This window comes from Lactuca sativa, chromosome 2 (genome assembly GCF_002870075.4).
Source record: "Lactuca sativa cultivar Salinas chromosome 2, Lsat_Salinas_v11, whole genome shotgun sequence".
Classification (NCBI taxonomy): domain Eukaryota; kingdom Viridiplantae; phylum Streptophyta; class Magnoliopsida; order Asterales; family Asteraceae; genus Lactuca; species Lactuca sativa.
Window position 1 is genome coordinate 160,862,336 of NC_056624.2, and position 16,589 is coordinate 160,878,924.

Genomic DNA, 16,589 nt, shown 5'->3' on the forward strand with positions numbered 1-16,589 from the left:
AAGATTGCAACTCATCGAATATAACACCACAAACAAAAAAAAATTATTGTTTAAAATCATCTACAAAATCTAAATTCCACATTGGAAAAACTGCATGTCAATTTGAGTTAAAACGAATTAGATTTGCTTGTTTAAAATATTTCACAGAATACAAAAGTTTAAATTTTTTACTAAAAAGCTAAAATATTTCAACTTTGATATCTTATATTTGAAAGATTGTAACTTATCGAATATTAAACCAAAAACAAGAAAATTATAGTTTAATATCATGTTGGAAAAAATCGAATGTCAATCTGACTTAATACCAATAAGATATGTTTGTTTAAAGAATTTCACATAATTCAATTTTTTTTAAATAAGTCGGGTCCAAAACCAGTTTTTACCCGGAACTGATCAGATCGGTTTTGCTCAAATTCTAGTACCAAGAACCGGTCTGATGGTCCAATAAATGGTCTGGTCGGTTCGGTCTACAAGTCCAAATACTCACCTTAAGAAACATAAAAAACTTCGGGCTTATAATATAACATATACCGACACTAATACAAAGTTCTTGGAAGTTGGAAGTTGGAACTATCCTTTCCAAGACACCTTCTTTTGTATTACAAGTTTACAACTATATTCTACTACAACAGCTTAAGAGCCAAGGCCATGTAAAATCACCATTTACTTCCTATGAACATAAATACCAAAACAAATCGTCATTCGTCAAAAGGACATGGTTTTCTTGATGATTCTTATGATTTATGCCCTGATAAGATTCACCCCGAACGAAATATTAGCTAACAGAAGCCCCACCAATGCAACACTATTGTATTTCCTGCAAACAGATCATGCAAACCAAAGTATCTTCAAATTAAAGTCAAAAGTCAAATACACAAGAGTTTATTATAACTATAAGTAGAATCCACATACCCAATTGGGATACGTCCCTTAGGATTACCGGAGGAATAACCGGTGAAATAGAAAAATCGGCTGACTGAGTAAACCAATCCAAGAGCCGAGCATATAAGTGGATGCTGAATCCCTCCCAAAACCATAAAAACAAAGAAGATCGGTAAAGACTCAAGCGAGTTCTGATGCCCTCTCTGCAAACAAACCCAAAATTACTCCATCAGAAATGATTTTTGAATCTTCTAAATCAGCAAGTGATTCATTCTTACAAACCTGAATACAGTTGAAGATTTTGTAATCCTTGGTATCAGCTTCGGTGGCGTAGAGTGTTGGGTACCACACTTTATACCTTCATCAGCAAAACTTGTTAAGTTTCAAATTAGGGAAAGATAGAATAGAATCAAGTTGAGTGTGTGTGTGTGTGTGTTTGTGTGAAAATATTACTTCTTTCGAGCTTTGCCGACTTGAATCTGCATATACAGGTTGACGAAACCGTAGGCAATGATGGTGAAAACGATGTAGCCGTACTCTTTTGGCAGAACCTCAACTTTTCCGGCCATAATTTTTCTCCGAGGAAGATTGATCGAGAACTGAGAGAGGAGGAATCTGGTGGCGAGATGTTCTTACCACCTTCGTCTTCACGTTCGGGGTATTTGTAGCTTACATTTGGATGTATTGCTGAAAAAGTCCCCGAGGTATTGAACAACTTCGTGACTTATTGACCTTTGACTTAGAAAGTATTACTGTTTAACCCTTGCATTCTTTTTCGGTTACAAACTTAAGTATTTAGAGAAAAAAACATGATATGATATTTATCATTATACCACTGCTACACGTTTTTCTAAAATGTAAATACTTATATATTTGTAAAAACAATAAAATTATATTAAGGGTGTCAAGATCAAAATATTATCTATAATTGCTTTACGTTTTGTAAAATTAAAAATACTAATTGAAAAATTGGATTTAAATCAAAAAACTTTAAATTTGATCGTTTTATAAAATTGAAAATACTAATTGGAAAATTGGATCCAAATAAAAAAACTTCAAATTTGATCATAAGGTATTGTTTGTGCCATAGCCATGAGTTGATATTGTTCAAGCATGAGGAAATCAAATTTAATATCTTAGACAATGACTATAATTTTTGTAGATGCAAATCATAATATGCCATGAAATTTAATATCTAAAGAGATGAGGCCGGATCTACCTACAATTTAATCGAAATCGTAAGATCCTACTGTAAATCTTTGCTATAGAATGGGTCTAGTGTGAATGTGATCATTTTTTCGTTTATAGGATCTTAAACCATGATCTATGTGCCATGAAATTTAATATAATTTTCAAAATTTAATTGTTTTCTAAATTTGGTTAAGAAAGTATTTACTAACATATCTTTTTTTTTTAAAATGATGATGATAGGTTTACATAATGAGATAATTGTTCAAGTTTGACATGCATTCAAGGTTGTTATGTTGTTCATTTTTTAGATAATATATTTTTATTTAATAAATTTTCATGTTTCAAGATAATTGCAATGTAATATTTCATGTATAACCTAATGAAAATGTATGGTGTGAAGAAAATTTATGGATGAAACTTAAAAAAAAACAGCAAACTTTAAATAACTACTGTTAAATTAAAGCCTTGTAAAGCATTTATTGTGTTTTTTATATAACAAAAATGTTAATTTATTATACTTAACCTTGTAATAAAGAGGAGTGGTAGTCGAAAGTGCTTAGCTCCACATCTCTTTGTGACATTTTGACATAAAAAAAGGGTGGTGTTCTTCATGAAAAAAAAAAAAAGTTAGATCATTTTCATTTTTTTCTTGGTGAACAGGATAATATGTTACAAAGCTTAACATTACTTTTCTGAAACGAAAAATATAATTATAGGGGTCTAAAGTGAAACATATAAAAATTGAGGGCTATATCACATCACATAGTTGAACTCTTCCTTTGGCTTTCTCCCCAAGTTCCCATAGTATCCACTAGGCCACTACCCTCATTATAAATTTGATTAGAATATCATGCAATTTCCCAATCAATAAACCGCTCCTCTCATAATATTATTTACTCTTACTATTTACACAATCTGGGTAATTCTAAATAAAATGTTACTATATGTAAATTTTCTTTTAGCGTCTGAGTTTTTTGGAATTTGAAAAAAACTCATTCATTTAAAGTGTTCCAATATCAGGTAATCATCATCGTATCATATTCATATTGATGGTCAAATATTATGTTCTCATTGAATTTGATATTATTATTTTTTAAAAGTTTTTGAATTATTTTTTTCACTTGTTATTTTTTTGTATTTTTTATTTTTTTAAATTTAAAATCCATTTTTTAGTGAGATTTATATATGTAAAATAGATTATTTTATTAAATTGCATAATAAATATTCTGCAACATTTCAAATATCTTATATTATATATTAAATTACTTATTTTATTTATTATATTTTTTGTATTTATGTAAAATTATTACTTTAAAATATATGTAATGGTTATAATTTTATATTAAACCTTTTTTTTTATAAATCCATGTAATACACAGGTCTCACCTAGTTGTGTTTAAAATCGAACGGCTCAATTCACCTACATGGAAAGATTTGAGAAAAAAGGAAAGATAGATTTGGCTTGGAAGCAAATTCTCATGAAAAAAAAAGAGTTATTTTGCATTAATTCAAGTAACAAAATGAGATAAAGTCGGGTTATTTTACATATTTAATCTTTTGCTTTGTGTATTAAGTGTAGGGATATTTTTTATTAGTTTATTATTCTATATATAATATATAATTATAATTGATACGTTTGACATAATTACTCATTAAAATAATTACTTATTTTTTAAGCATTTCTAACCCAACGTAAAATCCTATGTATTACATTATTTTTTGTACCATTTTACTTGAATTAATCCATTGTTGACTTGTTCTTTTGGCTTTCTCACCAAGTTCCAGTCGTACTCATACCCACTACTCTCATTGTAAATTGGATTAAAACTTCATGGAAGTCATAATAAATAATACCACTACCCTTATAAATATATATTTCCCGACATACATAATTGTGGTAACTCTAGGCAAGGGGGTATTTGATATACTTTGTCTAGAAAGTGGTTGAATATAATTCGGTCGAATTCAAACTATTTGATATCATAATTATAAGCTTCTGATTTGGTTTTATATATATATATATATATATATATATATATATATATATATATATATATATATATATATATATATATATATATATATATATATATATATATATCCTCTTATATGTGTTTTATTAGATGATTAACTGGAATGATAAAACCCTAGCTAGGTGATCAAGCTAAAAAGAATTAAAAATCAAACGTTCATTAAGTTTAAAACTAAAACAACTAGATAGAAACAAATAAAGAAAACCATATATGATAATTGATCACATGAAAAGTATTAGTCTATGCAGAACTGAAAACTAGAGTTTAGCCAGACATAGCTAAAAAAGAATTAAAACTAATAAAAATATAAACTAACAGACTAATCTTGCTAACTAAATGTAGGAGATGATCTTTAGCTTTCAGATCTTCAAAAATCCCTGAACCGGAGAGAAATTGCCTCAAAAATCATCTTTTTCGTCGTCTAGAGCTTCAGGAATCGTCTCCCCTTCGAATCTGATCATGAGACATGTATTTATATGTAAGAGGGAACCTTCTGGAGCAAGAAAACATAAAATTTGATCCAATTTTTGGGAAATTCGATCGAATTTTTCATGCTTTGATTGAAGTTTTCATTTTTCTAGTTTTCAGACTTTCTGAACTACGAAATGTTTATTCGATCAAATTTTTTATGCGATCGAATTTCAAGGCAAAATTCGATCGAAAATTTTCATTTTTCACAAACACGAAAGTCGTCAAAAAAAACTCTAGTTTTCGGATTTGAATTTCGTCAATTGGAATTACAAGTCATGAGATATGTAGCAATCTATCTTTGTATGATCAATTCGATCAAATATTTCTTGACCAAAACATCTTCCAAGTAGTCCTCAACATCCTTCATAAGTTCCAATCTCCAATTAACTCCAATGCTCGATCAAACGCATCCAAAGCTGCTCCCAAAATACAGCTTCACTCGAATTATCTGAAAATGACATAAAAATATAAGCAGTACAGGACTTCAAACGAATGACATGAGTTGAACATTATTTAAACTAAGGACATGAAAATTTAAAAATTATGATGCTAAATTCTAATAAAAACTACCCTAAAAGATGCATAAAATGACATCTATCAAATCTCCCCAAGCTTGAAGTTTACTTGCCTCAAGTAATAAAAAAAAAAATTAAACATTATAAACAAATAGAAAGACACAGATGACCTAAAAAGAATTTAGAATAAAATAAAAGAAACTAAAAAAAAACTTGCAATAAAAATACTTCACTCTTTTTTTTTCTCACATGATCAGATTTCACACCGACGAAGCTCTAATGAAATCGTTACCTAGACGACAATCTCAATACATTTATTGTAGATTCAGAATTTATATTTAATAAGTCAAACCAAGCTTGAGTAAATAATTTTTAGGCTGAATTAAATTTGTGGAAACAGTGATTTTTAAAAATAATTTCACGAAAATTCGTTTACAAAAACTTAGCTTGACTGACCCTCTTTTTTTTCCGAACTCGTCCAGTAAACGTGGTAAGCTCCATTATGGACATAAAATCCAAGTTCATCCCTATGATTCCACTATCAAGGGATCTATCTCATTATACCACACATCTTCTTTATCTTGATCAACTTTTCAGATTTAACTTTACCTGGTTCTTAATTTCGACATAAACTTGACTTGGATTTGACTTCACATTTTAGATTTCTTCAAGTCGCTTGATGTACGATTTCTAATATATATATATATATATATATATATATATATATATATATATATATATATATATATATATATTGACTGAGCACAAATTTTACTTTGAAGCCCACCATATCTTCAATACTTCAAAAAAATGATAATAAATTGTGTGGATATAACAAGAGTTCCCTCCTAACCTCAAAAGACGTAGAAACTATAGGATTCGGTACTTCAAGGAAAGATAAATGGTTATTTAATCTAGGTTCTTTTTAAGGCATTTAAGGAAGTTATTCCTAAAACATTGTTCGTTTTTCCATCCCACACTTCTATTGTAAAAATTGTCCGACTCCTATGTTGGTTCATATTTCGAAAACATTTAAAGCACTTTCCGATATGAAAATATAATTCTTAAAATTGATTGTAATGAGACTGTTATTTTCGGTTCCTATCACACTTCATCTTTACAGAGCTATCGAATGTAAATAATATCTTCATCTCATATAAAATTTATTTTTTTGGAATTTTTTTTCATTTTCGGAAATTTTATGCAGAAAATAAAAAATAAAAAAAACTATAAATAAAATATTCTTGGTTTTTTATTATTATTATGAATGCAAAAAAATAAAAAGAAAAATATTTTTTGGATTTTTCGAATTTTATATGCAAATGAAATGTAGCAAATAAAATGTAGAAAATTTGATAAATTTTAACCTAAAATTGAACATTTTAAAAATTTTAACAAAAATGCAAAATTTTCACACTAACCTTCTCCCCAAGCATAAAATGATGTATTGTCCTCAATGATTAGAGAAGAATGAACAACTCAATAAAGCATATAAAAACAAAAACGGTGCTGCTAGGAATGAATGTACCTTATAAGTTTGTAAAAATTTCTGATTTTGACGAAGATATTGGCGAAAAATCTGAATTTCTACAACTTTGAAGATTCTATGATTTCCCTAAGCTAGCTTGTAACTGCGACCATATCTTTATTGTAAGCGGAAAAACCTAAAAACTACTCATCGGATTGCCTCCCGGAAAGCTGCATTTTTTTAAAGTCGTTGGCTCGACTTTGTCCAACCAGATTTACTAACTGGTTTGGTTGAGACTTCTTTGAAGCTCAACTATTTTCCTTGTCACTCCAGATCCCTTCAGATATGGCAAGATTGGTGGATCTGGAACTTGTTCAACAAACTAGAAAGACTTCATATTGTTCTCATATAAGTTTTTCTTTAGATTTTTAAACTTCTTCCTTTTTCTGGTCTCCTTTTTCTTTTCAGAAATCTTCTCTTTCTTCTCTTCAGATTTTCTTCTTTCATTTTCTGTGATAACCCGGAACTTCTATCAAGGTTAAACTCGACTCCGTCACCTTTTAACACCATTTAAGGGTTCGTTTAAGTGTTCTAGGCTTGAGTAAAACCAAAATTAAGATTAGGGATAAACTATAAAGTCATGAAGTAGCAAAAATGGGTCATACACCCTCTTGGGAGGAGTGTACGGACATACACATGGGTGTGCGGCCGCACACCCACCCCTCAACTGCACACCCGGGGTGGTGGGTCACCCACCCCTATAAATATGAGGAGACCCCTCTCATTCATCCTTTTCTTCATTTGGCTGCACACTGCTACTTTCTCTCTCTAGAATCTTCACCCAAGAACACTTCAAAGGCATCAAAAACGTAAGTGATTCATTCCCTAGCTTGTTATACTTGAAAGATTGCCTTGATTCTTCATGTTTTAGGCCTTATTCTTCATCCTTTGAAGGTATACGACCGCACGCCTTCATAAGGTCGGCCATACACACCTTAAAGCCCCTCAAAAGTGAGAATTTGGCCTCTATCTTCTAGTTGGACACGACCCTAGCCTTGATTCTCTTGAAAAATCGACATTTTGGGCAAGGATGAAGAGAGTACGACCGCGCACTCCCCTTGTACGGCCGCACACACCTCCCAGAACCATAAACACCCACTTTGATGTTCATATTTGGCCTTAAACTTGCAAAACCACTAAGTATGGGACCTAGAACACTCCTTGGATGCTTGTAGAACCTTGGAAACACCACAAAGCACCCTTCATCATGAGTGTATGGCCGTACACTCATGGAACGTACACCCATGGCCGCACACACCCTTAGGGTGGCCATACACCTCCTTTACTCAATCACATAAGGTTTTAACACTTAGTTCAAGTGTTTCCCAAGTCCTTATAGTGGTTTCCCGTTATGTCTAGTCGTGAAATACCCTAATTTTTACTCCTATATGTGTTATTACATGTTAAATAGGATCTAATTGTGTTCAAGGCTCCTTTAAGCACTCAACATCTCATACCGATTTTTGTTTCAACCCATCCATGCAAGGTGAGTTCATACCCATATGCTTTTTCTGAGTTTTTCATGTTTTCAGGGGGGGGGGGGGGGGGGAATACAAGAAAAAGTACAAGGAAACTTGTGCTCAAAGTATATTATTTGTTTAATATAATTATATGTTCAGTATGCTTTTAATACAGAAAACAGTTTTACCAAACGATTAAGAAATCAACTCGTAGAAACAGTTTTGAAAACTAAAGCAATGAACTCGTGAATCATATCGTAAATTGTGTTATTTTATAAAGGATTCATATAGATCATAAACAAGATTTTCAGTATTATTACTTGTAAATTGTTAGTCTAAATTTGGAGACACGTCCTTGGTAAAACCCCCACAGAATCAGGGTGTAGGATTAGCACTTGTAACCAGAATCTCTTGTAGGGAGAACGTGACTATTGTGTATAGATCTATACGGGACTGACTATCTCGCACCTTACTGCTAGCTATAGTTGGACCGACAAGTCCAGGGGTGACAAAGTCATAAAAAGATACTGGCCCCGTTACGTGCCATATCAAGTCTAAGTACGGTTTTGACACTCACAACCTAGATAACATAATGAATCAAGTAAACTAAACTCAATGTAATAACCGATTTGATTACTAGAGGGTATTAATAATACCTTCAGGAATTAGTTCACCACATGTTTATTAGTTTTATTTATGTAATAAGGCTAATCTACTTCAAGTAACCAGGGTCTTTCAGGGAAACTATGTTTAATCTATATAAGTATGGTAGATACTTATATGTTCTTATTTAAATCGAGTAATTCAATAGTTTTCACTTAAGGGAAATGTAGGATTTCCCGGGGTAATCACTGGTATTTTATAAATAGATGGTTTATAAATCAACTAATGAACATTCATTAATAATTCCGTGATTTCTTAGTTTATACGTCCGAGTTATGTATGAAGAATATCTGATAGACTGTGGAATGTGTGGTTTCCGCCTCATCTCCTGTTCCTTGTTTGGTTGTGGGTTTAGGGCAAACTCACACAATTAACTGTCTGTTCGATGTTGGTTTATACATAACCAATATAAACTAAGAAGTCATAGAAGGAATTGGTTAATCATACCTTTCATAAGAAAATAAGGAATTTTCTTGAGGATCAATAGCACCATATCAAAACTAGATAATGTTGTAAGTACCCAGTGAATACTTCAGGATTATGTACAGGAGAATCTGACAACCAGTGGAATGTGTGGTGTCCACCTCTTCTCCTGTTCCTTGTTTGGTTGTGGGCTTGGGGCAGAACCACACAGTCGGCTGTTTGTTCGATTTGGATTGTATATGATTTGTATACACTAAGTGCTCGCAAGATGAACTAGCAGAAATCATGTTTACCTAACTTTTACCATATTAAAATATGTAAGGTTTTCTGGAGGAAAATAATGTACCTTTCGAAAGAATAAAGAATCGTTTTTCCAAAACAAAAATGCTTATGAATTCACCAGCTTTTTGATGATATTCTTTCAAAAATTCTTGTATTCTCAGGAAATTAGTAGACAGGTACTTCCAGGACTTTTGGAGAAGTCGGCGCGTAGAGTCACGTCTTTCTGTTTTACTTTTGCTAAGAAACAAAACTTTGTAATGACAATGTAAATCTTATTCTATTATGTATTCAATGTTTGGTTGTGTTTACTATGTTTGCTATGATACAATTGTTGTGATACTACACATGACATCACTCGCCCCCGGACGTTTCCGCCGTCATTTCTGACGGTTCGGGGGTGTGACAGTTTCTTATCAAAAATCACATCTCCTACATTTTCTTTTCAGTTTTTTCTCTGGTTTTTCTTTAGCAGAAATCAGTTTCTCCTCTTCTTCCCCAAGCTTAGCTTTTTCTTTTAGATCCTTTTCTGATGTTTCTTCAGTAGAAGTTAGATGCTCCTTTTCCTCTTCAGATTTATCATCTTCTATTAACTTCTTTTCAACAGCTAATTTCCCTTCTTTTTTCCTAATATTTCCCTTTTCTAGCTCTTCTAATCTGTTAGATAATTTCCTGTCAACAAATATTTCTTACATAGAGACATTAGAAAACTCACAGAAGTCCTCAAACAAAAGACTGTTGGTACTCAGATAACTAACATTTACTTTATCAGAAGGAAAATCATCATCATTTATTTTAAAATTAACCACTTCCTCATAAAACTCCAATGAAATCGTGCCATTAAAGACATCTATTTTTGTTTTTGCAGTTTTCATAAATGGACTTCACAAAATGATAGAGTTTGTATTTTATATGTCCAAATTATCCATGTCCAGAATATAAAAATTAGCAACAAAGATCTAATTATTCACTTGGACAAGAACATCCTCCAGTACACCTTTTGGGTGTACTATCGAGTGATCAGCCAACTCGATAATTATCTTGGTCTTTTTTAAAGTTCTCAATTTTAATTATTCAAAAATAGAAAAGGGAAGGACATTGACTGAAGCTCCTAGATCAAGCATGACTTTTGGAAAATTAAGGTCGCCCAATTTACAAAGAATCGAGAAAACTCTCGGATCCATACACTTTGGAGGTAAACCCTTTTGCCAAATAGCAGAAATATTTTCACTAGCTTTTAATGTTTCGTTAGTTTTAAATCTTTTCTTTGAAACACATAATTCATATAAAAATTTGGAATAATGAGGGATGTGTTTGATAACATCTAAAAGTGGAAATTTTACCTCAACCTCACAAAAGATTTATATCCTCATCCTCTCGCTCACGCTTGGTATTCTTCAATCGGGATGGGAATAGTACAACTGGATTGTACTCCCTCAGATTTGGATTGTCTGGTCTTAGGGTTTCTTTTCATTCATCTTTTTTCATCATCTTTGTCAACCAAAACTTCTTCATATTCTTCTTCAGCTTCTATTTCTTTATCTTTTTCATCTTCTTCTTCAACCATAACTTCTTCATAGTCTTCTTCAACTTTTTTTTTTTGGTTCAGATACGCTTGGACCTTCATAACTTTTCCACTTCTAAAGAAAATAGCACTCAGATTGTGCTTTGGGTTATTTTTAATGTGCCCCGATAACTTTCCTTGAGATTCTAGCTGACCCACATAAGTGACAAGTTGAGACACCTGTTGTTCCAGATTCTTGATATTGGTTCTGGTTTCGTTCTGAAATGATTGTGTAACGTCCCACTTTCACAACAAAAAAATTTCATTTTTATTAGAGTAGAACTTCCTAATTATAAATCCATTATTAAGAACATTGTTTATTCCAACACATATTTATTGAAAATCATAGTAATATTGAAGCGCGAAATCTTCATTGCTGCTGATGAATGTGTACAACCACGCCTTTGCTTTCCCATGATAACTGATGATACCTGAAACAATAAACAACTGGTTAAGCATAAAGCTTATTGAGTATCCCCCAAAATACCCCATATGATAAGCATACAATCATGCATAACGGCCTACAATCATCAGGTTGGAATACCCCAACCCAATCAGTCCGCAGACTGGAATGCCAACATGTAACGGGTCCAATCAGTCATTAGGATGGAATACCCAGGGTTTGTTGGCCTACCGCCTCAACCCAATCGTTTATAGCCTACCTGCATCGAGTATTTTAGACTACAGCACAAAGCAAGACTACCTCAACCCACTACCACCATATGTCGACATATAAACAATCAAGGATCAAGTAGGTACATAATACAGGAAAACATCAATCATACAACTCACTACCGCCTAATATTCCTCTCTTAGCACACTATCATGCTACTAGTAAACCTCCATGAAGTGCGTAACCATACGTAACCAGAGGTGAGATAGCCACCTGAATAGATGATCCTACTCTAGAGCCACAAACAAACAAGGAACAGACAAGAAAGCCTAGATCAAGAGTTCTCAGGCTATCATACATGACTACATACAACCCCTAGGGCACTCCACTAGATGATAACCAATATACCACTACTACAACTTCCTATCATATAAGGATATATACACAAATCTAGCAGATCACTATATCACAACAATCTCTTATATACCAGGATACAGATCTAACAGATCACTACAACATAGCAACATCCTATATACCATGATATAGATCTAACAGATCACTACAACACGATAACATACTAAATACCAACAATCCAAGGAATGCATAATCGTATATACTCAGACGTGAGATAGACACCCGAACAGGTGATCCTACTCTAGAGTCATCAGTCTATCCTACATGACTATATATAGTCCCTATGGCATCCCTCCACTAAAAGATAAGCAAAACTAGTAGGCCGGTATAGGTGCATTCGACCCACGGGTACAATGTGGCAAAACTCACCTGAATTGAAGAACCTTGAAACACTGCAATACGCTCCCTTCTGCACTACTTGCTCCCGTGAATCCGATAATCATCACAACCAGGTAAAACCTTAATCAATAGTCCAAATCCCTTAAGTTTGACCCAAAGTCAAACTAGGTCAAAAAGTCAACGGTCAACGGAAGTCAACAAAAGTTAAAGTCCAAGGCTGCTGAGTACGCATAACGTATACGGCCTGTCCTCACTCCTTTATTAAGCACTTTATCCATTAAGGCCTTTTGTCTAGAGATCAGATCTAGGCTCAGAACATCGGCTTAAGTCATAAAGTTTCCACCTTTATGACTTTCCATGGCTCGAAAGATCCAAAAGCTAAAACCCTAACTTATTAATCCATTAAGACATCATAAGTCTTGCATGGAAGGGATGGAAGGGCCACAATCATATTTTTATGGTTCCTAATAGCTTCATAATGGATAAAGTTTCCAACTTTATCCATTAGGATGATCCAAACAAACAAGATCTAGTCTTTAAGTCTCAAAGGGACCAACAGTGCATCGCTCTCAACTTAATCCATTATGTCTAAGTGTCTAACCTTCAGATCAAAATCAATATGATGTTTAGATGGATAAAGTTTCCAAATTTATTCATAACAAGGTCACAACTTTCAAGATCTAAACTTTATGCACTAAAGTGACCAAAAGCTCATAACACCCAAAACTAGCTAGATCTAACAAATGCATCACCAAGATTCCAGTTTTGTACCTCTAGAAGAAAGATTAAGGTGAACAAGGTCTGGATCTACAAGCTTCAATGCAACCAACACTTATCCAATGAGCTCTTTCTTCTCCAAGATGCACCAAGAACACTCCAAAGCACTTAAAAACACCTTCTTTTGCTCACAAGGCTCAAACTAGGGTTGGGGTTTCAAGGGAGGATGTTGGAGAGGTGGAGGATGAGAATGAAAAGGGTTTGGGGGAAGTTAAGGAGTAAAATAGGGCTCAAAAACCCAAAATTAGGGTTTGGGTTCTGATCGCGTACGTCCAGCGTACTCCTGGTACATCCAACGTACCAAGTTGAATCTCCGCGATCATCCTTGCTTAGTATGCCCAACGTACACCCTATACGCCTAGCGTACTAGGCTAAACCCAAAACCCTCATAACTTCTAAAAATCATAACTTCTTCATTCCAAATCCTTTTTCGACGATCTTTATATCCACGGAAAGGTATTGAAGAGCGCCACAATATTATCTAAATATCTTGGGCTAAAAACTTATCGAATAAAAATCCATATTTATGCAAGAACCCGACCTATCACTTTTCCCTTTCTACCCTTCGGCCCAAAACACAATTCAAGGGTTAAATCACTTAACCATGATTACCTCCTTCCACAAAGACTAAACTTTGCCTCTTTAAGGCCCATAGCCTTTACACAATTGACTTCCGACCCACGACCTTGAAATAAGAAATGATAGGAAACAAGATGTTAAAATTCTCCCCCACTTAAATTAGATTTTGTCCTCAAATTCATTTCTCGCTTCTACTTCATGATGCAACCCCTCACATCAACCAAACTGTCTGGAAATCTGTAGATTTGATCAGCTCAAGACATTCTATGCCGAACGTCGTCATGCTAATCCTGCACATAAGTGCACCAATGTGACGAAAGCCAACTGGTCGCATACTAAACTAGGCCATGCTTATACTCGGTTCTAATAGCTATGCTTGGCTATCTATTGTCAACACTCGGGCTCACCCCTAGTCTACTAAACAAAAACAGTACCCGAGCTACCTCCAATCCACTAACCAAAAACAACACTCAGGTTTACCACCGATCCACTAACCAACAACAGCACCCGGGCTTACCCCCAATCCACTAACGAACAACACTCGAGCTTACCCCCCGATCCACTAACCAACAACAACACTCACAGCCTAACAAAACACAAATCGATCCCAATAAGACTTAACTGATCCTACCAAGTCTTCGGGCCGTGACTCAGACCTCCAAGCCCCAATCAAACAAGAACATACAAGGAAGCCCTCAACACATCCCTCAACATAGGCTCCTAACACCCTAGAGTCTAATTTAGGACTTTACTATAAAAAAAATTAAAGCTTACGACTTTCTTGTAAAATCGTTGAAAATATTGAGACTTTAGTGTATATATCCCTAAACTTTTTTGATGATACTATGTTGACTGCTCCTATACCTAATTCGAATTTAATTTGTAAAACCTATGATCATACTTTGGGACTGAATTCCACATGTAAATGTTTTTAAAAGATAACCACATCAAGAGCACTTGACGACTTACATACACTTGAATAAGGTATTATAATAGCAACTATGGTGATAATATTTTTAAATAATATTATAATATTATAGATTTATCATTGTAGATGTTCTAACGTATGTTAAAAGAAAAAACTACAACATTAAAGCAAATATATTGTAAAATCATATCGCAGTTAGACTAGTAATTAGTAAAGGCAAAACTGTTCATTTTGCAAAAAAAATCAAAATCTTCACAAGTGATTGGCTTGCATAGTGGAATTTTTTTTTTTTTTTTTTAGAGTTATAACAAAATTCACAAAATGATTACGCTGTGACTCATGATTTCTATTTTTAGCTATTGATTAGCCCAAAAAAATAATGTGGTTTATGTACTTTTATTAAAATTATAAAGTTACATACTATGCAAATATTATTTGCCATAAGAAATAAAATCATCTTTTAGAGTATAAGACATGTTGCTATTCTCTAGTTTGGTCAAGAGGCATATAGGATTACTACAAATCGCGTACCTTCAGCTTTAGGGATATTTTGCTTTTCTGGGGATTGTCACCAAGATCGATCACGAGAAACGTCCTCGCTGATCTTTTTTCTAGTTCAAATGTTCGTCAAGATCAAATTTTACCTGTTCTCTTCAATTTATTGTAGGCTGTAGCTCATGATCATGTTTTGATTTTTAAGCATTCCTTTCAATTTTCAGTAACGAAACCCCAGAAGCTTTCTGTTGCTGATATGAAGAAAAAAGCATCATCGTCGTCGACAACAATGGCGTTTCAAAGAGGCGACAGAGTCGAAATTTCAAGCAACGAAGAGGGGTTCGAGGGTTCATACTACACAGCAAACATCATCGCTAGGCTTTCCAAGAAAGAGTACATTATCCAGTACAGAACTCTCCTGAAAGAAGACGGTTTCGGGCCCTTGAGAGAGGTGGTCTCCGCCGATCAAATCCAGCCGCTTCCTCCACAGATTCCGGTAACTGGATTTTCGTTGGGCGACGCTGTTGACGCCTACGAGAAGGATGGGTGGTGGGTCGGAAAAATTAGCGGGAAAATAGGGTCGAATTACTTTGTGCATTTTGAAAATTCAAAGGAAGAGATTGTTTTCCCCTTGGGATTTTTAAGGGTTCATCAAAACTGGATTAATGGTGCTTGGGTTTCTTCCAAAAGATAAGGTATGTTATTCGCACAAATCCTCTCCTTTAGAATCCTGTTGATATTCTTGTCGATATTCGTGGAACTTATCTGCTAAAACAGATTCTATTTGAAATTCGGGTTTTTGTTAGCCATGATTTATATGTAAATGTAATCGAACATTGAATGATTTTGACCCAATTTCTCATAATCACAAGTCTTCTATTCAATTTTCAACTATGAAAAGAAGGTAAAATTGAAGATTTATATAATCTATTTAATTACTTTTAACTATTAGCTCCTTTACCCCAAAACCCCAAAGTGTAATTATCCTTTGTTAAATTCATTATAAATTTCAGGTACAAGCTATGCTAAGGGTAAGGAGCTAGCTTAAGCTTCTAACAAGAATACTAAGTGTTCATTTTGTATAAACATATGTTCACCACTTTTGGGTTATCATGTAAGTAACTTTGGGACTAAGAATACTAAATCAAGTACTCTAAATAGGGTATTATATGTCTTGTAATGGATGCTCCTGGATGTTTTGTTGTAAATTTGATCTTGGCATCAATGAAATAGTTGTTTGCGTATATGTAATAATGACCTTAAAAATGAAGAACTTTTGTGGTGTGAATTTGGAGATCGTGTTGGTACAAGCTTTTTGTGGTGGACGATAATGTTGAATGTTGGGAGGGGTAAAGATGAGTTTTAATAGTTTAATAATAGTTATCATATAACAAATATAAAATACAATAATAAAAATATAGATAGGTAAGTGTAC

At 33.5% G+C, this 16,589-nt stretch overlaps 1 protein-coding gene and 2 long non-coding RNA genes across 3 annotated transcripts; 1 reads left to right on the plus strand and 2 right to left on the minus strand.

The window, feature by feature from the left end:
- Positions 1-494: 494 nt before the first annotated feature.
- On the minus strand, positions 495-1,530 carry LOC111915976 (uncharacterized). The gene is made up of 4 exons (XM_023911608.3): positions 1,336-1,530; positions 1,165-1,240; positions 913-1,085; positions 495-817 (listed from the first exon to the last, which is right to left on the minus strand). The coding sequence occupies exons 1-4, from the start codon at positions 1,449-1,451 to the stop codon at positions 742-744; spliced, it is 441 nt and encodes a 146-aa protein (XP_023767376.1). The 5' UTR covers positions 1,452-1,530; the 3' UTR covers positions 495-741.
- An 8,169-nt stretch (positions 1,531-9,699) lies between these two features.
- Positions 9,700-15,327, minus strand: LOC111916030 (uncharacterized). Its single transcript, XR_002858357.3, has 2 exons — positions 15,191-15,327; positions 9,700-11,440 (listed from the first exon to the last, which is right to left on the minus strand). It is a non-coding gene; the product is annotated as an uncharacterized LOC111916030 (long non-coding RNA).
- LOC111916029 (uncharacterized) lies at positions 15,124-16,400 on the plus strand. The gene is made up of 3 exons (XR_002858356.3): positions 15,124-15,281; positions 15,379-15,849; positions 16,168-16,400. It is a non-coding gene; the product is annotated as an uncharacterized LOC111916029 (long non-coding RNA).
- Positions 16,401-16,589: the final 189 nt, after the last annotated feature.

Bases quoted from the DNA above. Each gene is read 5' to 3' on its own strand.
- LOC111915976 (XM_023911608.3), bottom strand. From the start codon at position 1,451: ATGGCCGGAAAAGTTGAGGTTCTGCCAAAAGAGTACGGCTACATCGTT. The intron at 1,086-1,164 runs GTTTGTAAGAAT...GTTTGTTTGCAG, and splicing joins AAATCTTCAACTGTATTCAG to AGAGGGCATCAGAACTCGCT. The intron at 818-912 runs GTATGTGGATTC...ATCTGTTTGCAG, and splicing joins AAGGGACGTATCCCAATTGG to GAAATACAATAGTGTTGCAT.